This window comes from Pristis pectinata, chromosome 5, assembly GCF_009764475.1.
Source record: "Pristis pectinata isolate sPriPec2 chromosome 5, sPriPec2.1.pri, whole genome shotgun sequence".
Taxonomy (NCBI): domain Eukaryota; kingdom Metazoa; phylum Chordata; class Chondrichthyes; order Rhinopristiformes; family Pristidae; genus Pristis; species Pristis pectinata.
In genome coordinates this window covers 70,671,639-70,693,444 of record NC_067409.1, presented here as the reverse complement: position 1 = coordinate 70,693,444, position 21,806 = coordinate 70,671,639, and the positions used below count along the sequence as shown (strand labels likewise).

The window sequence follows — 21,806 nt, the reverse complement described above, 5'->3', positions numbered from 1 at the left end:
GTAGACATCAGGCTTGGAGAAGCATACTTCAAACCTTTAACAGTTCAGAGTATTCAGATGAGGTGATTCTGCCACCGAAAATATCCAGGGGCACTGTGAATACCACTGAAAATAGTAATGGTAACAAGGTGCATGTGTTGGATGGTATCTGTACTGAGCTGTGGCATGAGAAAGATGGCAGTGAGTTCAAAACTGCCACGGAGATGAGTTCATATTCAAGTTTATTGTCATCGGCATACATACCCAAGGTATAAATGCCATGAAAATTAGCTTTTTCAACATGACCAACATAAGTTAACATATACATTATTTTGTTGTGCAAGTTAAGTTTGTTAATTTATGTATAAATATAATGACATTATTGCAAGTTGAGAGAGAAAAAAGAAACATAGTCCAAGGTAGTGTTAGGGTTTTTCAGGTCAAGAACATGACAGTGGGGAAGAAGCTGTTGTTGAATCTTGAGGTGTGGGTCTTCAGGCTCCTGTAGCTCCTGCCTGATGGCAGCATCGAGAAGAGTGGGGGTCCCTGATGATGGATGTCGCCTTCCTGAGACATCACCTCTTGTAGATGTCCTCAATGGTGAAGAGAGCTATACCCATGATGGAACTGGCTGAGTCCACCACTTTCTTTAGCCTCTTGCATTCTTGTACCAGGCCACTGTAATGTATGAATACTGCAGTAGACCACTCCATAATGAGACAATGCCTACTGGCACAATGGAGATCAGCTCCCACAAATGATTTGCATGTACCCAGGAAAAGTACTGCAAACCCTGGGATGAATGAGATGCACTGTTACCTTTGGATCACTGTGCAATCAGAAGATTGAGCTGCTATAACTTCAAACCATGCCTAAAGCCATCGTGAAGCTTGCCCAGAATAAACCATGGTAAATCCTGACAACAGGCAGCACTGCGAGATCAAACTGAGAGGAAGTACTGTACAAAATGAATTAGGAGACGAGTGGTGTGCATTTCATTACAGTAAAGAAAGCTTTGTAAATCAAGGACATGTACCCGAAAGAGTCAGTGATGTAATGGTGCAAAGTCATAAATCAAATGTTTGTAACATGAGGAATACCTGTACAGGAATGGGAGAGACTGGGAATATGTAGGGAGCAGTACAGTTGTAGTCTGAGAGGGAGTGCGTAGGAATGACCTGGTAATGGAAGGGACTGAGAGTTTGTGTAGAGAGGAGGAGAAGGAGCTGAGTGTACAGTGTTCTCAGAGCACAGAAGTCCAGGAAATGGGGAGTGTGCAATTTGTCTGTGTAGGATTGTCAAGAAGTGCCCAAAGAGGGGTCTATGAAAATGTCAATCAGAATGTAGCTAATGTGGGTCAGGGACGTAGCCAGAGTAAAGTGGAGGTATGATTCCAGGGGAAGCCACAAGATCTCCAGACAATGGGAACCTGTATGTTTCTGAGGCAATTATAATGTGTGCATTAAACTACTTGAATGTGACCTGTCTAGAAGTTAGTTTTGAACCAAATGAACCAGTTTACAATTGACCTGTGTTGACTTGCATGTAAGCCTACAATGTAAATGTTTATTTGCTTGTACAGCATGATTAATTTGTAAGAGGGAAGCAGTGTAGTAGATCTGTTGGTTGCTAAGGGGATTATTACCGGAAGATTGCTGGTTTGTTGCTACCTTTAGATACTAGGCCAAAACCAAATCTCCAGTTTATCTTCCCCATTTAATAACAGTGTTTATTAATTTTTAAATTTTGCTGTATGATAACTAATGACTTTTCAGGAGTGTGTTCTTGTATTGGTTCTGAATACAATTCAGTTTCACAAGGACGTTACCACAACTGGAGGGCTTGAGTTCTGTTATTGGTTTTTTTTACCTGTACTACATCAATACATCAATGCACTTGGTACTAACTCAATGTAACTGCACTGTGTAATGAATTGACCTGTACGATTAGTTTGTAAGACAAGCTTTTCACTGTACCTCAGTACAAGTGACAATAATATACCAATACCTGAGGAGAGACTGGACAGGCTGGGACTGGGTCAGTCTTTTCCCAGGGTAGGGGAGTCTAAAACTGGAGGGCATAGATTTAAGGTGAGAGGGGAAAGACTTAAAGGGGATCTGAGGGGCAACTTTTTCAGAGGGTGGTGGGTGTATGGAACAAGCTGCCAGAGGAGGTGGTAGAGGTGACTACAATTACAATGGTTAAGACATTTGGACAGGTACATGGATAGGAAAGGTTTAGAGGGATATGGGCCAAAGGCAGGCAAATGGGACTTGCCTGAGTAGACATCTTAGTTGGCATGGACGAGTTGGGCCGATGGGCCTAGTTCCATGCTGTATAACTCTGACCCTAATGCATATTTGTTGCTATCTCCTGATACATGATCCTCAAAAATGATGTAAAGGATCAGTACTAGCTTCAGTTGGAAGGCAGTTTGTAAATTCAGCAATCTTGCATGCTGATTGTGGATGCCAGTGTAAAGAATTGAGTGCAGCCTGGATTAGAAGGGGAATGGTTAGATCAATCTGCATGTCATCAGGTTGGAACCAGAATGCATGAGGAAGTACAGAAGAATTATCTGGCTGTGAAGAAGTTCAGGGATTTAATCTGACAATTTTTTTTTTCTTTTCGCTGCTGCCTAGGAATAGCTCAAGATGTGTTGCTATTTGTTTTCCAAGATTAATCATTGTTGTGAAAATTTGGGATTGTCGACAGTAAAGTCTTGCTTTCTGTCGTCCAATTTTCAAATATATCTTCACTGCTAATTGGATTTAAGGGGTGGAGAAATACAAACTGCTGCACCTGTCAGTTATAAAAGCAGCCTGGGTTAACGCTAGAGTTCTGCTTCTGATCTAAGGTGAATGTGCCTCAATGTCATGTTGACCATTGTCATGCATGGTAGCGTGCAATGCTTCAACTCCAACTCCCAGGCATTCAGACTTTTGTGAGAAACTCGGTATTGCCCTTTTCCTCTATTGAATTAATACATAGTTTCTTATTGCAGGATTGAACTGGAATTTTACAAACATACCGACTCTCTCAATTCTCATTTACCCTTTGCATAATTGTACTTAAAAGATATAACTGAAATAGAAATATTAACATTGGTTAACAAACCTGTATTATTTGGTATAATCTCTTTTGATTGTTTTACATTTTACTCTTTTTTTTCTGTAGTTCTTTTCCAGGAAAGTCATTACTAGAATTTGGTCAATTAGATTTAAGTTGCCAGGGTGAGGGATGAGTGTTTGAGATGTGGCACTTGCTACACCTTTTGGTAAAATATGGAATTAAAGTTGAATTTTCATCTTTGTATTTTGTATTGCCAAAATACACACAAGTAAACAGTCAAAACAAATGTTGCTCAAATGGAGAACAAGCATCTATCTGGTTATCTTTTCAAAACGATAAAGCGTCTCACATGGCCTTAAAAAAAACAAAAACATGGCTCTAATTTTATGTCTGGGGCTTGTTACGGCTCCACATATTGGCGGAGAGGCCCTGTCGACCTGAGAGAATGAGCCAGTCTGTCTGTAAATCAGATTTAAGCGTTACTTGCAGTTATTTTTCTCGGACTGTGCTGGTGGGGATATTTAAACTCTGGGCTAGGAGGAGGTACCCAGGTTGTCTTGGAGCCAACTTTTTGCTGCTGTTGGAATGAAGGGACCTCAGCAGGGCAGCAGGAAAGGTCCTGCCAGTATGGGTTGCACTGTGAGCAGCCTGGCTCTGTGAGGCAAGAAGGAAAGCTAGCGTGAGGGAAGCTGTGCCCCATGCCTTCACCAATCTTTATAGATGCACCATACAAAGCATCCTATCCAGATGCACCACGGCTTGGTATGGCAACTGCTCTGCCCAAGAAATTGCAGAGGATTGTGGACACAGCTCAGTCCATCACAAAAACCAGCCTCCACTCCATGGACTCTGTCTACACCCTGCTGCCTCGGAAAAGCCACCAGCATAATCAAAAACTCCTCCCACCCCGGATGTTCTCTCTTTGCCCCCCCCTTCCATTGAGCAGAAGATACAAAAGCTTGAAAATGCACACCATGAGGCTCAAGGACAGCTTCTGTTATAAGACTCAAACAGACCTCTTGTACGTTGAAGATGAGCTCTTTGTTCTTGCAATCTACCTCGTCATGGCCCTTGCACCTTTCTGACTACTTTCACTTTCTCTGTAACTGTAACACTATATTCCACGTTCTGTTATTGCTTTTCCCATATACTACTCAAAGTACTTGTTTTGAAAAGATCTGCATGGATGGCATGCAAATCTGAGTTTCTCAGTGTACATGTGACATACCAATACCATGCTTCTGCCACGACTGACCTGGTTCCTACTCCTATCGCCACTGCTGACTCCTGCCCCCTCTACTGCATCCTTCAGGGCAGGAAACCTGCTGTCCTTACCTGGCTGAACCTTCACACTGCTCTGGGCCCTCTTCTAATATGGTTGATTCCTTGCTGCTTCCTGTTTTGATGTAATGGGGGGTGGGGGGGGGCAGTGAACAATAAATGCCAGCTTTGGGTCATTTTATTCCTTATCCACAGGATGTGGATGATCAAACTCTGCCCTGTCCTCCACACACCACACCTTTTTGATTATATTGAACAGTCTAATCCCACTCCCTCTGGTGCAAGGCAGTTGGAGGGTAATGCTTCTGACCTGTTGCCTGTACTGCACCATCTCTCTTCCCTATGTGTTAGTTTATTGTCAAGGTTTACTTCTGTATTTACAGTCTGCCCTTGAAATGTTAATTATTCATGGGAAGGCATTGATGGAGAGTGCTGCTAGGCTATGTCAACAAAAAAAATGAGCCTTAAGCAGGTTATCTGTAGGGGTACTGATGGGATCAGAGTAGGCATCCAGCTGATCAGAGTGGCAGAGGCAATGCCTTGTCCACTAAAATCTGTTGTATGGACAGAACAAAGGACTGTTGCTCTGGTACAGCCTGTTCTGGGTGCTGTGTTGCTGCTAGTTAGAACTGCTGTGTGTGATTTTTCAGTTTTGGGAAAATTCTTTATTTTCATTTATTTCAAAAGGTTTCATTCGATGAGCTGAAGTTCTGCCCTTAACCTAACACCTAATCCCTTCTGCCTACAGAATGTCTGTACCGCTCCGTTATCTGCATGTTCATGTGCCTATCTAAGAGCCCCTTAAACACCTCTATTGTATCTATCTCCATCACCATCCCTGGCAGCGCATTCTAGGCACCTACCACACTCTGCAACAACAAAATTCACTCCCCACATTTCCTTCGAACTTTTCCCTTCTCACCTTAAATACATGCCCTCTAGTATTAGACATTATGACCCTGGCTAAAAGATACCAGCTACCTGCTCTATCTATGCCTCTCATAATTTTATAAACTTCTCTCAGGTCTCCCCTCCAGCCTCTGCCATGCCAGAGAAAACAACTCAAGTTTCTCCAACCTCTCCTTAAAGCACAAGCCCTCTAATCCAGGCAACATGCAGGTAAACCTCTTTTGCACCCTCTCCAAAGACTCCACATTGTTCCAGTAATTGGGGGACCAGAGACCAAATAAATTTGAAATCATCAGTATTAATTAAACAGCCTTAATTTAGGCATTATCTGAATGACTTAGATCTTCCTTTCCTGTAATCACAGACACTTTTTGTTTCCCTGTTTATGGGCATGCATTTATTCTTCAGGTTCTTTTTGCCCTGCTGCAACTGAGCAGTGTTGTGCAGATGAACCGGACTGGTTGGTGGTGTGTACGAGCATTGTGAGAGCCAAGTTCAACATTCCTGAAGCAAGATGAAGGGAAGTGTACACTGTGTATGGTTGACATTTATTACTGCGGGGAGAAAAGCAAGTTTCCATATGGGCTTTCTGGGACTTTATTTTTGCTTTTCTTTATCAGTTAAAAACAACAAAAAACCTCAAACTTTGATGCAAGTCCTAATACCAGTCAGTTTCCCAATGTGACACTTGAGTGGTATAAAGGTTTAATACCAGAGTTAAAACCTTAAGAATCGTGCTGCTCTGATATTAAAACCAGCAGGTGATGTGTATTGGACCCTGACACATTCGTCAATGACAGAAGGAATTCTAGCAGGTAGTTGGGAGCTATTTCACTCCTCCTGAATGGCTTCTAGTTTAGTTGACCTTTATTTTTCTTCTTGGGGTCTGCACTTTGTCGTGGCATTGTGTACAGTAATTGGTCACCGCCTATTTTGTTAAGAAAGACAAAAAAAATGTGCACTTCAAATTCACTGGGTTGATGTTCTTTGCAAATTTTAGTAAGTGGCAGTGCTTCAGAAGGAATTCTCTCCTCTGAATTGGGGTGGGAGCGGGGGGTGGGGTGGGGAGGGTGGGTATGGCCTCAAATTCAAGCAGCAGGTTGGATTTTGTGTTCCAGTGCAGCGCTGAGGGAATGCGGCATTGATGAAGGTGTTTATACAGAAGAATTGCTTAGTACCTTTGTCTCTCTGACAATACTTCCTGATGATTAAGCACGCAGCACCCTGCACCAAGTAAGCAAATTTAGGCTGAAGCTGTAATTTCTGGAATAAATTTTCAGTCACTGGGAATGAAAATCAAAAACCTGCAAATGGTGGAAGACCCTTTGTTTAATAAACACACTTAAAAGGCATTAGGACAGGTACATGGAAAGGAAAGGTTGAGAGGGATATGGGCCAAATGCATGCAAATGGCACGGGCCTAGATGGGCCTCTCAGTTGGCATAGACGAGTTGGGCTGAAGGACTTGTTCCTGTGCTGTATGAGCAAGGAAAGAAAACAAGTTTGAATTTGCAGAAAGGGTGGGGGAAGGATTGATAGGACTAAGGATATACTTATGATAGGGTGAGGTTAGGATTGTTTTGGAGTAAGCTGCTGAAGTTGCAAACAACCTGCTGGAGGAACTTTAGCAGGTTGAGCAGCATCTGTGGGAGGAAAGGAATTATCGCTGTTTCGGGTCAAAACCCTTTCTCCCCTCACAGATGCTGCTCGACCCGCTGAGTTCCTCCAGCAGGTTGTTGCTCCAAATTCCAGCATTTGCAGTCTCTTCTGTCTCCTAAGCTGTTGAAGTTATCTGGTTGACAGGTAAACAAGGAAAGCTAGAAGGGGAGAACTTGCACAGTGGAACAGGAGCTGTAGGAAATGCCTGTCAGGTCCTGGTAATGATGAGGTTGGCTGAAGGGTAGGTGGATACAAACGGAAATACTTGGTCTACAAAGTTGCAATGTGGCTGGACAGATGAGATGCTCTTCCTTCAGCTGACATTGGGCCTCATTACAACAGTGTAGGAGGCCACAGACCTGCAGCTCAGAGTGGCAAGAAGAAATGAGGTGGCAGACAATGGGAAGTATGGTCACCCCTGCAGACTGAGCACAGGCTCTCTGTAAAGGAGTCATAGAGTCATCTAAGCTAGTCCCATTTTGCCTGCATTTGGCCCATATCTCTTTAAACCTTTCCAATCCATGTACCTGTCCAAATGTCTTTAAATGTTGTTAATATACCTGCCTCAACCACTTACTCTAGCAGCTCATTCCATATGGCATGGATAAGGTGGATGGTAACAGTCTTTTCCCCAGGGCAAGAGAGTCCAGAACAAAGGGGCATAGGTTTAAGGTGAGAGGGGAAAGGTTTAAAAGAGACCTGAGTGGCAACTTTTTCTTGCAGAGGGTAGTCAGTGTATGGAATGAGCTGCCAGAGGAAGTGGCTGAGGCAGGTACAATAGTATCATTTAAGGAGCACTTGGATAGGTACATGCAGGGGTGGGGCTTAGGGATACAGGTCGAATGCAGGAAATTGGAACTAGTTGGGTGGACAATGTGATCGCCATGGACTGGTTGGGCCGAAGGGCCTGTATCTGTGCTGTATTGCTCTATGACTCTATATACTCACCACCATTAGTGTTGTAAAAGTTGCCCCCTGGTTTCTTTTAAATCTTTTCCCTCTCATTAAACCTATGCCCTCTAGTTTTTGATTCCCTTACCCTAAGGAAGAAGACTGTTCGCATTCACCCTATCTATGCCCCTCATGATTTTGTACATCTTCAGAAGGTCAGCCCTCAGTCTCCTATGCTTCCAATGAATAAAGTCCTAGCCTAACATCTCCCTATAATTCAGGCCCTTGAGTGCTGGCAACATCCTTGTTGGCCATTCAATGATTTGGTTTCTGCAATGTAGAAGAGGCCGTATTGTGGGCACTGAGTGCAGTACACTAGATTAGAAGAATGTAAGCAAACACTGCTTCACTTGGTGGAAAGAGAAGAGGTGAAGTGGAAAGTTCTAGGTGTCCCATGGTTGCATGGGAAGTGCTGCAAGAAAGAGGGTGGTTGGTAGAGATGGAAGAGCTGAGCAAGGAGTTGCAAAGGGAGTGATCACTTTGAAATACTGAGAGAGGAGGGGAAGGTGTGTCTGGTGGTGAAATCTTGAAGCTGGCAGAAGTTGCAAAATAGAACATAGAAAAACTACAGCACAATTCAGGCCCTTTAGCCCACAAAGCTGTGCCGAACATGTCCCTACCCTAGAAATTACTAGGCTTACCCATAGCCCTCTATTTTTCTCAGCTCCATGTACCTATCCAACAGTCTCTTAAAAGACCCTATCGTATCCGCCTCCACCACCATTACCGGCAGCCCATTCCACGCACTCACCACTCTCTGAGTAAGAAACTTACCCCTGACATCTCCCCTATACCTACTCCCCAGCACCTTAACCTATGTCCTCTTGTGGCCACCATTTCAGCCCTGGGGAAAAGCCTCTGACTATATACCCTATCAATATCTCTCATCATCTTATATACCTCTTTCAGGTCCTCCTCATCCTCCGTCGCTCCAAGGAGAAAGGGCTGAGTTCCCTCAACCTACTTTCATAAGGCATGCTCCACATTCCAGGCAGCATCCTTGTAAATCTCTCTGCACCCTTTCTATGGCTTCCACATCCTTCCTGTAGTGAGGCGACCAGAACTGAACACAGTACTCCAAGTGGGGTCTGACCAGGGACCTAGATAGCTGCAACAATACCTCTCGGCTCCTAAATTCAATTCCCCGATTGATGAAGGACAGTACACCATATGCCTTCTTAACCACAGAGTCAACCTGCGCAGCCGCTTTGTGCGTCCTATGGACTTAGACCCCAAGATCCCTCTGATCCTCCACACTGCCAAGAGTCCTACCATTAATACTATATTCTGCCATCATATTTGACCCACCAAAATGAACCACTTCACACTTACCTGGATTGAACTGCATCTGCCACTTCTCAGTCCAACTTTGCATCCTATCTATGTCCCTCTCTAACCTCTGACAGCCCTCCAAACTATCCTATCAGATGAAAACTGATGGGGTGGGAAGAGAGGACTGGGAAGCTCTTTCTTGTATCTGTATAGAACATAGAACAATATAGCACAGGAATAGGCCCTTAGGCCCACGATGTTGTGCTGAACTAATTATATGCCTAACTAAACTAATCCCTTCTACCAATACAATGTCCATTTCCCTCCATTCCATGCACATTCATTTGCCTATCTAAGAGCCTTTTAAACACCTCTGTCATATTTACCTCCACTACTGCCCATGGCAGTGCACTCCAGGCACCCACCACTCTCTGTGTATAATTTAAAAAGAAAATTGCCCTGCACATCTTTTGAACTTGCCTCTTCTCACCTTAAATGCAAGCCGTTTAGTATTAGACATTTCGACCCTGAGAAAAAGATACCAGCTGGTCTACTCTATCTATTGCCTCTTTTAATTTTGTATGCATCGATCAGGTCTCCCCTCAGCCTCTGCCGCTCCAGAGAAAACAACCCAAGTTTGTCCGACCTCTCCTTGCAGCACATGCTCTCCTCCCAAGATGCTGCCTAGATTAACCTCTTCTATGCCCTCTCCAAAGCCTCCACACACTTCCTGTAATGGGGCGACTAGAATTGAATACAATACTCTAGATGAGGGCTAACCAGAGTTTTATCTCTCCTCTCAACCCCCTCTCCTCCTGGACAGAGCAAGAGTATAGAGAAGGATGACTTAGGAAGCGTATATAAGGAAGGAAAAGTGTGCCTGTCAGATATACCCACATGGAAAATGCGGTTGTTGAAGGAGCTGGGAGAATAGAATGGGATTATTATAGCAGCCAGTGGATGGTTCTCACTAACCTATCATAGAACAATACAGGCCCTTCGGCCCACCATGTTGTGCGGACCTTTAAACCACACCAAAGACTATCTCACCCCTTCCTCCCACATCTCCCTTTATTTTAAATTCCTCCACATGCTTATCCAACAATCTCTTGAACTTGTCCAACATATCTGCCTCCATCACTACCCCAGGTAGTGCATTCCATGCACCAACCACTCTCTGGGTGAAAAACCTTCCTCTGATAACTCCCTTCAACTTCCCACCCATTACCTTAAAGCCATGCCCTCTTGTATTGAGCATTGGTGCCCTGGGAAAGAGGTGCTGGCTGTCCAATCTATCTATTCCTCTTAATATTGTGTATACCTCTATCAAGTCTCCTCTTATCCTCCTCCTCTCCAATGAGTAAAGCCCTAGCTCCCTTAGTCTCTCCTCATAATCCATACTCTCCAATCCAGGCAGCATCCTGGTAAATCTCCTCTGCACCATTTCCAATGCTTCCACATCCTTCCTATAATGAGGTGACCAGAACTGGACACAGTACTCTAAGTGTGGTCTAACCAGAGTTTTGTAGGGCTGCATCATTACCTTGCAGCTCTTAAACTCGATCCCATGACTTATGAAGGCCAACATCCCATAAGCTTTCTTAACTACCCTATCCACCTGTGAGGTGACTTTCAGTGATCTGTGAATATGAACCCCCAGATCCCTCTGCTCCTTCACACTGCCCAGAATCCTGCCATTAACCTTGTACTCTGCCTTGGAGTTTGTCCGTCCAAAGTGTACCACCTCACACTTCTCCGGATTGAACTCCATCTGCCACTTCTCAGCCCAGCTCTGCATCCTATCAATATCCCTCTGCAAGCTTTGACAGTCCTCCACACTATCCACAACACCACTGACCTTTGTGTCATCTGAAAACTTGCTAACTCACCTTTCTACCCCCTCATCCAAGTCATTAATAAATATCATGAAAAGTAGAGGTCCCAGAACTGATCCTTGTGGGACACCACCAGTCACAGCCCTCCAATCTGAATGCACTCCCTCCACCACAACCCTCTGCTTTCTACAGGCAAGCCAATTCTGAATCCACACGTCCAAGCCTCCCTGGATCCCATGACCTTCTGAAGAAGCCTACCATGTGGAACCTTGTCAAACGCCTTACTAAAATCCATGCAGACCACATCTACTACACTACCCTCATCAATCTTCCTGGTCACCTCCTCAAAGAACACTGTCAGGCTTGTGAGACATGATCTTCCCTTCACAAAGCCATGCTGGCTGTCCCTGATCAGACCATGATTCTTTAAATGCCCATGGATCCTATCTCTAAGAATCTTTTCCAACAGCTTGCCCACCACAGATGGATGGCTCACTGGTCTATAATTCCCTGGACTATCCCTACTACCTTTTTTGAATAAGGGGACAACATTTGCCACCTTCCAATCCTCCGGTACCATCCCCGTTGACAACGAGGACTCAAAGATCCTAACCAACGGTTCAGCAATCTCCTCCCTCGCCTCGCGAAGCAGCCTGGGGAATATCCTCTCAGGCCCCGGGGACTTATCTGTCCTAATATTTTCTAACAGCTCCAACACATCCTCCCTCTTGATATCTACATGCTCCAGAACATTAACCTTACCAACACTACCCTCAGCATCATCAAGGCCCCTCTCTTTCGTGAATACTGAAGAGAAGTATTCATTGAGAACCTCACCCACTTCCACAGCTTCCAGGCACATCTTCCCTCCTTTGTCTCTAGTCGGCCCCACCTTTACTCTCGTCATCCTTCTGCTCTTCACGTATGTGAAAAAGCCTTGGGATTCTCCTTAACCCTACTCGCCAAGGCCTTTTCATATCCCTTCTTGCTCTCCTCAGCCCCCTCTTAAGTTCCTTCCTTGCTATCCTATATTCCTCATGAGCCCCATCTGATCCTTGCTGCTTACACCTTATGAATGCTGCCACCTTCTTCCTAACTAGTTGTTCCACCTCTCCTGTCACCCATGGTTCCTTCACCCTGCCATTCTTTGTCTGCCTCATCAGGACAAACTTATCCCTGACATCCTGCAAGAGATCCCTGAACATCGACCACATCTCCATAGTACATCTCCCTTGAAAAATGTCATCCCAATTTACACTCTCAAGTTCTCGCCTTATAGCCTCATAATTTGCCCTTCCCCAGTTAAATATCTTCTGCTCCTATCCTTGTCCATGACAATGCTAAAGGTTATGGAGCAATGGTCACTGTCCCCGAAATGCTCACCCATCGAGAGATCCGTCACCTGACCCGGTTCATTACCTAATATTAGATATAATATGGCATTCCCTCTAGTTGGCCTGTCAACATACTGTGACAGGAATCTGTCCTGGACACATTTAACAAACTCTGCCCCATCTAAACCTTTGGTACTAAGCAGGTGCCAATCAATATTTGGGAAGTTGAAGTCTCCCATGATAACAACCCTGTTATTCTTGTACCTTACCAAAATCTGCCACCCAATCTGCTCCTCAGCATCTTTGCTGCTACCTTGGGGGCCTATAGAATACTCCCAGTAGAGTAACTGCTCCTTTCTTGTTCCTAACTTCCACCCATACTGACTCTAGAGGGGATCCCTCTACATTATCCACTCTTTCTGCAGCTGTAATAGTATCCCTGACCAGTAACACCACCCCTCCCCATCTTCTCCCCCCTTCCCTATCCCTTTTAAAACACTGAAATCCAGGAATATTCAATACCCATTCCTGCCCTGGTGACAGCCAGGTCTCTGCAAGACCCACAATATCATAATCCCATGTACTTAACCAAGCTCTCAGTTCATCACCCTTATTCCTGATGCTTCTTGCATTTAAGTAAATGCACTTTAGCCCATCCATCTTTCTATTTATACCCTGTATTCTGCTTCTCCTTCCTCAAAGCCTCTCTACATGTTAGATCTGACTTTTCCTCATCCCCTTCTTCCTCTGATCTACCCCTCTGGTTCCCATCCCCCTTGCAAACTGGTTTAAACCCTCCCAAACCACACTAGCAAACCTGCCTGCAAGGATATTGGCCCCCCTCGGCTTCAGATGTAACCCATCCTCTCTGTACAGGTCCCACCTTCCCCAGAAGAGATCTCAATGATCCAAAAATCTAAATCTTTGCCCCCTGCATCAATTCTTCAGCCACTCATTCAACTGCCATCTCCTCTTATTCTTACCTTCACTATCACATGGCACTGGCAGCAATCCTGAGGTTGCTACTCTTGAGGTCCTGTTCTTCAGCCTTCTGCCTAGCTCCCTCAACACACTTTTCAGGACCTCATCCTTCTTCCTGCCTATGTCATTGGTACCAACATGTACTATGACCTCTGGCTGCGTTCCCTCACACTCAAGAATACTGTGGACCCGATCGGAGACATCCTGGACCCTGGCACCTGGGAGGAAACATACCATCTGGGATTCATGCTCACTTCCACACAACCTCCTATCTGTTTCCCTGACTATCGAGTCCCCTATCACTACTGCCCTCCTCTTCTCCTCCCTTCCCTTCTGAGCAGCAGGACCGGTCCCAGTGCCAGAGACCTGGCCACCGCTGCTTGATCCCTTTAGGTCATCCCCCTCAACAGCTTCCAAAGCGGAAAACCTGTTACTTAGGGGAACAGCCTCCGGGGTCCTCTGCTCGATCTGCCTTTTCTCTTTCTCTTTTTCTTTTTCTTTTTCTTTCCCCTGACAGTCACCCTTCTATCTACTTCCTGTACCCTAGAAGTACCTGCTCTAAGGGGGGTGATTGTCTCCTGATGCACAGTATATACATAACTCTCTCCCTCTCTGATGCTTTGCAGTGTTTGAAGCTGTGACTCCAGCTCATCAATTCTGAGCTGAAGTTCCATCAGCCTCCAGCACTTACTGCAGAAGTGGTCACCGTGCACCCCCGCAGGGTCCACCGTGCACATCACCATATCCTACATGTGAACTAATTCTTACCCTACCTAGTTTTGTCCTACTTAAAAATTTATAACAATATCAGGTAACAGGTAAACCTTACCTTTACCTACCAGGTACTCACCCGCCTTGCCCCTTTACCGCCTAAGCCCCTTGAGCCAAAGCCCAAACACTCAGCTTCCTCTCACTCCGCTGCCCGCTCTGAACACTGCCCGCTGGATATGGCAGTCTTCTTTTTAAACTGCTTATGTCATGCGCCTGCGCAGTCTTGCCCCGCTATTCCCGATTAGAGAGGAAAAAAACTCCGAAGTCCGCCGAAACGACCCTGAGATACTAAGGGTCAGCCTAAGCTACTGAGGGTCACAGTCAATATTGGGGTAGGTGTGTAACAGAAGAGATTGCATGTCAAAGTTGTGCAAGGTTAAAGTGGGTGGGAATGTGGGTAATGAAGCAACTGATGGGTCCAGGGGAGTATAAATGAGAAAGACAGCATTTGCTGCCTTTCACCCTAGAGACATGGTTATGATCTGAAGTTGCTGAACTTGGGCATTAACTTCTTGCAGCTGCAGAGTGCAAACAAGGTTTTTACGTAAGGGAGTGTGATTCTCTTCAACGTGCCATTCTTGGATAGGGGAAGATTGAAGTCCTGTCTGTCCTGTTTAGCTTATGAGGAGTGTTTGATTGTTCTGGGCCTGTACTCAGTGGAGTTTGGAAGGGTGAGGAGGGGAATCTCATTGAAACCTACTGAATACTGAAAAGCCTGGACAGAGTGGATGTAGAGAGGAGAGTCTAGGATCTGAGGGCACAGCCTCAGAACATAGGGACGTCCCTTGAAAACTGAGGAATTTCTTCAGCCAGAGGGTGGTGAATCTGTGGAACTTGTTGCCACAGAGGGTTGTGCAGGCCAAGTCATTGGGTGCATTTAAGGCAGAGATTGATAGGTTCTTGATTGGTAAGGGTTAGGGGAAAAGGCAGGAGAATGGGGTTGAGGGGAAAAACATCAAGCATGATTGAATAGTGGAGCAGACTCGAAGGGCCAAATGGCCTAATTCTTCTATGCCTTATGGACTAATGTTGTTGTAAATCCTCTGCCCTCAGGTTGAGACAGCCTGCTGGGTGACAGTTATATAACGGAAGAGAGGATGGGGAAGAAGCTGGACCTGACGGCCTTAACAGAAGATGAAGCGGAGCACGTGCTGCAGGTGGTTCAGCGGGATTTTGACCTACGAAAGAAGGAGCAGGAGCGACTGAGGTAGGAATTAAACTTTGGGATCACTTTTGAAAACCTTTCAATAAGTTGAATAAATTTGACACCAGCAGCAGATTGTATTTCTTTAAAAAATTTGAGATAAAATGTAAGAACTATAAAGCGTTCAGAGCTTGTAGTCTGAACGCAATTGTTTGCATTGTTTTGTAGCCCTGTTGCTGGTGTTCAAGGTAATGATGTTGTTGGTGCTTAACATAATGAGCAGCTCCCACACTTGAACTTTGTGCTTTTTGTACTTATTATCCAGGGTTGTTCATTGATTATCAAGTGCACAGATGCTGGGGCATTCTCATAACTGCTATGGATTACCATAAATGTAATCTGCATTATTGAAGCTTTTAAACTGGTACACGTTCACACTTAATAGAAAGCTGGCATATTGTGTATATGGTACACACTGCAGTCAGGGAGTTTAAACAATCTGCAGAATGCATGGCAACCTCCACCCCCTCAAACAAAGAAGATGCTTTTTGGCAGCCAGAACTTGCAAAATCTCGGAGGACAGTGTAAGGTTGATAATTGGTTGGTACCACAATTATGTTATCGCAGAACTGGTTAGAACCTGGATTCCTGTTTGCAAATAACCACACAGTGGGAAAGCTGCATTTTTAAAAAAAAATAAAGCAACTTGTTACTTAGCAGTGCTGGGAATACTCCAAGCGGTCAAGTAGCATTTGCAGAGAGAAAACATGGTTAACCTTTCAGGTAGGTATCCTTGCTTCAGTGTAAATTACCGGGCATCTTCCATTACATTAGAGTGAGATACTGAGACAGTGTCAGAACACCAGAAAATAGGAGCAGGGGTCGGCCACTCTGCCCTTGAACCTGCCCTAGCATTCAGTATAATCATGGCTAATCTATTCTGGCCTGACCTCCTCTGCCAGTTCCACATTGTTCTCAACTCCTTGATGTAGAATGTAGAACAGGCCAGAACAGAGACAGCAGAGGGAAGAGCTTGATCTCTGCAGTGGTCTATCCGTGGCAGATAAACCACACTAAAGTCAGAGGCATACAGCGCAGGGACAGGCCATTCAGCCCACCATGTCTGTGCAGCCCCTTGTACCTAACTACACTAATCCCACTTACCTGCATTTGGTCTGTTGCCTTCTATGCCTTGGTGATGCAAGTGCTTGTATAAATGCTTCTTAAATGTCACAAGAGTATCTGCCTCCATGAACCCCCTCTGGCAGCATATTTTTGACTCCAACCACTCTATGGGGGGGGGGCAGAAAAATTGCCTTGGATCCCCTCTAAACCTCCTACCTCTTACTGTTAAACCTGTGCCCTCTTGTTTTATACGTCTACCATGGGAAAAATATTTTTTCATTAAAAACTCTCAGATCTTCCTCATAATTTTGTACACTTCTATCAGGTCACCCGTTAGCCTCCACTCCTTGGAAGAAAAACCCAATCTATCCAGTCTCTCCTTGTACCTGCGGTGCTCCAATCCAGACATCCTGGCGAATCTCCTCTGCACCCTCTCCAGTGCAATCATGTGCTTCCTATGGTGTTGCGACTAGGACTGCACACGATACTTAAAACATTGGCGAGGTGACATATTAAAAGCTGTAGCGTGATGTCCCAGCTTTTTGTATTCTGTGCCATGGCCAATGCAGACGTGTATCCCATATACTGCCTTCACCATCTTATCTACCTGTGCTGTAACTTTCGAGGATCTATGGACTTGTACCCCAAGGTTCACCAACATTCCGTGTACATCCGACTCTTGATTGCCTTCCCAAAATGCATCACCTTGCATTCGTCAGGATTAAATTCCATTGTTCCGCACAACTTTCCAGCTGATCCATGCTGTCACCTCAAACCACCTTCCTCCCTATCAACAATACCACCCACTTCATATCTTCTGCAACCTTCTACCTTGTACATTCATGCCTAAGTTGTTAATGTATACCACAAATATCAAGAGTTGCAGCATTGATCCTTGTGGTACATTGCGGTTCAGACTTCCAACCACTAAAGCATCCCTCCACCATCACCACCACCCGCTGCCTCCTATCACCAAGCCAATTTTGGATCCAATTTTCCAGCCTGCCCTGCATCCTGTGGGCTTTAACCTTCTGGAGTAACCTACCATGCAGGACCTTGCCAAAGGCCTAAGTCTGTGTAGACAACATCTACCCCTCGTCTGTCATCAATATGCTTAGTTACCTTCATGGAAAATTCACTCAAATTTGTGAGATACTATTTCCCATGTACAAAGCCATGCTGACAATCCCTAAGCAATTCCAGCCTTTTCAAGTGACAATGAATCTTGTCCTTCAGATATTTTCTCGACAACTGATTGTAAGGCATACTGGTCTGTAGTTATCTGGCTTATTCCTCCTGTCCTTCTTGAATAAAGAAACATATATGCTGTCCTCCAGATGTCTGTACTTCACCCCTGGCTAACAAAGATGCAAAAATGTCTAATAGTCTCCTCCCTTGTTTCTCATAGCAGGCTGGGGACATTTTAAATATATCTGCCAGGACCTCTGCAATTTCTACACTAGTCTCTCTCAATGTCCGAGGAAATATCAGGCCCGGGGGATTTATCTACCTTTATTCACTGTAAAGCAGCAAGCACCTCCTCCTCTTTAATCTCTATATGTTCCATGACACTTGCTTGTTTCCCTTCCTTCCATATCCACTATGCCCGTTTCCTGAGTAAATACTGATGCAAAAAAAACTGTTTAAGATCTCCCCCATCTCCTGAGGCTCCACACATAGACAACCACTCTGATCTTCTAGGGGACCAATTTTGTCCCTTGCTATCCTTTTACTCTTAATATACTTGTAGAAACCCTTCAGGTTTACCTTCACATTATCTGCCAAAGCAACATGTCTTCTTTTTGCCTTCCTGATTTCCTTTTTTTAGTATTTCCTATACTCTTCAAGTACCTCATTTGTTCCTAGTTGCCTATACCTGCTATACACCTCTCTTCTTCTTAACCAGATCGCCAATATCCCTTGAAAACCAAGGTTCCCTATGCCTGTTAACTTTGCCTTTAATCCTGGCAGGAATATGCAAACTCTGCACTCTCAAAATTTCACCTTTGAAGGCCTTCCACTTACTGAGCACATCCTTGCCAGAAAACAACTCATCCCAATCCACTCTTCCTAGATCCTTTCTCATTTCCACAAAATTGGCCTTTCCCCAATTTAGAACTTCGACTTGAGGACCAGACCTGTCCTTATCCATAATTAACTTGAAACTAATGACATTATGGTCACTGGACCCAAAATGCTCACCTGCACATACTTGTGTCACCTGACCTGTCTGGTTGCCTAATAGGAGATCAAGTGTTGCATTCTCTCTCGTCGTTACCTCTATATATTGATTTAGAAAACTTTCCTGAACACATTTGACAAACTCCAAGCCATCCAGCCCTTTCACAGTGTGGGAGTCCCAGTCAACTTTTCCCGTAGAAAGTTAAAATCCTCTACTATTACAACTTCCTGTTTCTTACATCGTTCTGCTATCTCACTACAGATTTGTTCCTCCAATTCTCTCTGACTATTGGGCGGTCTATACTACAACTCCATTAGTGTGGCCACGCCTTTCCTGTTCCTCAGCTCCACCCATATGGCCTCTGTAGACGAACCCTCCGGGCTGTCCTGTCTACGCACAGCTGTGATCTGTTCCCTGACCAGTAATGCCACTCCTCCCCCTTTCATCCCTCCCCCTCTATCACGTCTGAAACAATGGAACCCCAGAACATAAGGCTGCCAGTCCTGCCCTTCCTGCATCCAAGTCTCACTAATAGCAATAATGTCATAATCCCACGTGCCAATCCATGCCCTAAACTCATCTGCCTTACCTACAATACTTGCATTGAAATAGATGCACCTGAGAACATTTCTATCACGTACAAACCTTTGATTTCTGTCAATACCTGCAGTCCTTGCATGACCTTTAACCTCCTCCACCTCACTATCTGCTCTAACTCTCTGGTTCCCCTCCCCCTGCAAATCTAGTTTAAACCCCCCGGAGCAGGTGCGAACCGTCCCGTCGGAACAGGTCCCACCTTCCCTGGAACAAAGCCCAATTGTCGAGAAGCATGAAGCCCTCCCTCTTGCACCAATTCCTAAACCACATACTTGCCTTGGGATTCACCTTAATCTTGTCTGTCGTAAGGGAAGAGAATTGTAGCCTTTGTAGGAGACCCTGGAGAACCAGCTAGAAATGAAAGGGTTGACTATTGCTAATTATTTGTTTGTGAAGGGGGAATCCTTTTAATGCTTATCAGAACTAAGCAGGTAATAACACAGTAGTACAGCACAGGAACAGGCCCTTCGGCCCACAATGTTGTGCCGAACTAATGAAGCAAATGATATCTAATTAACTAATCCCTTCTGCCTGCACATGGTCCATATCCTTCCTTTCTCTGCACACTCGTGTGCTTATCTAAGAGCCTCTTAAGCACCTCTATTGTATTTGCCTCCATCACCACCCCTGACAATGCATTCCAGGCACCCACCACTCTTAAAAGAAAACTTGCCCCTCCCACCTTAAATGCATGCCCTCTAGTAGTAGACATTTCAATTCTGGGAAAAAGATGTCAGCTGTCTATCTATGCCTCTCATAATTTTATAAACTTCTCTCAAATCTCCCCTCAGCCTCTGCCACTCCAGAGAAAACAACCCTAGTTTGTCCAACCTCTCCATGTAGCACATGCCCTCTAATCTTGGTAAAACCCTTCTATACCATGGTAAACCTCTTCTGCACCCTCTCCATAGTCTCCACATCCTTCCTATAATGAGGCGACCAGAATTGAATGCAATACTCCAGATGTGGCCTGTCAGATCCGGTTATTTTCGAATCCACAGGTTCTTTCAGGAGTCCAGGAATGAGTTGAAAACTACTTGGTGCTTCACAAAGTTTTATTGCAAAGTTTAAAACAAAGAAACAGTCACAGAGCACATGGCACTAGCTTTGATGAGCCGAGACAAAGGGAACAAAAGAAAGCTCAGGCCAGGGGGGAGGAAGAGCAAGAGAGAGATTAACAAAAAGTGATACCTTTTATACCTGAGAAGAGATGCTCTTTAGCTAATAATAGTCCAATCAGGAAACCTATCAGATACTTGTGGCCAAACCAACCAATGAAAAAAACCACATATTCACCTGATGGACGAACCAATAAGCTAGTAAATTGCCATTCCTTGTGCGGCCACTGGAGGTGTATTAAACACTATACATGTTAAAAAAACTAATTAAAGCAGTCGAATCCAACAGATCTGACCAGAGTTTTATAAAGCTGCAATTAACTTCCCTACTCTTGAACACACGACCAATAAAGGCAAACCTGCCATACACCACCTTTACCACCCTATCACTTGTGCGGCCACTTTTGGGGAGTTTAGAAGATTTTAAGAATTTTCTCTTCAGAGACTGGATGGTTTAGGGAATCAGAGAGTCCAGCATGAGGGAACAATTTCAATGTGAGACAGTTAACTCGAAGAGTCCATACAGGCATGCAACGTTTTTGAGGTATCCAAAGCCAGGATATAAATATTGATTGACCAACAGAAGGCAGTACAAGTGGTCAAGTATGAAAGGAAAGGCAGGAAAGTGAAAGTGCAGCCAGTGCTGCTTGGATATTCCAAGTATTGTGGATGACAGCAGGGGTGGGATGTGGAACAAAAACAGAAGTGCTGGAAGATCCCAGCCAGTCGAGCAGCATCTGTGGAAAGAGAAACCAGTTAATGTTATGGGTCAGGGTTCCTTCCTCAGAACTCGGGGATGGGGAGGGAGGGAGGGAGAAGTGTGGAGGGGTTACAGTTTTCAAAGCAGAGCTGGGAGGAGGAGTGAGACGTAAGACAAAAGCGTATATGGAGATTGTTTAAGACAGATCAGGTGATGAGGAGCATGAGTACTAACTGTTAGTGAGACATTTTTAAACAATAAAACAGGATGAGAAAGGGAAATAGAGCAGCTTACCTAAAGTTGGAGAATTCACCATTCATTCCAGAAGGTTGTAAAATGTTTAGGCAGAAGATCAGATGTTGTTCTAGATTGTTTGGCTCCATTATGGCAGTGGAGGAGGTTGAAGATGGACAGGTTGGAAAGGGTTTGGTATTGGGAATTGGAGTGTCATGCAACAGGAAGCTTAGCATCACCCTTGTGGACTGAGTGCAGGTGTTTCTGTGGATGGGAGGAAAATTTCTGCAATTAGTGTACAACGAAGATAATGCGGAAAGTTCATGGAGTTAAGGATGGACTCTGAATATGACCCTACGTACCAGCTGCTAAAACAGGTCAATTCTATGGAAGGGATGCTCACAACATAGTCCTTGCACAAGATCTTATCAGTGACATTTCAACTTGACTCTGGAGCAAAGTGCAATGTTCTCCCAAAGCAAGTGATCAAGATGGTCTGGTTGAAATGTAGCTTTGTGTTGTCTTTTTATAAGATTATGCTGAAGGTGGGGAAACAAGGAATCAAGGTTTCTTCATTGTGGACCAGAAAGATGTCATTTCCGTACTTGGCACCAGCACAGTACAGCAGGTGGGATTGACAGAAGTACATGTCAATGCAGGTA

The 21,806-nt window shown here is 44.7% G+C and overlaps 1 protein-coding gene across 1 annotated transcript in view; it reads left to right on the top strand.

Moving 5' to 3' along the window:
- Positions 1–21,806, top strand: part of LOC127570976 (rab effector MyRIP-like) — a 380,937-nt gene that overhangs the window by 18,515 nt on the left and 340,616 nt on the right. The window contains exon 2 of the mRNA XM_052016945.1: positions 15,098–15,251. Coding sequence (XP_051872905.1) covers positions 15,142–15,251 — 110 coding nt within the window. The 5' untranslated portion in view covers positions 15,098–15,141. The remainder of the gene's footprint in view (positions 1–15,097; positions 15,252–21,806) is intronic.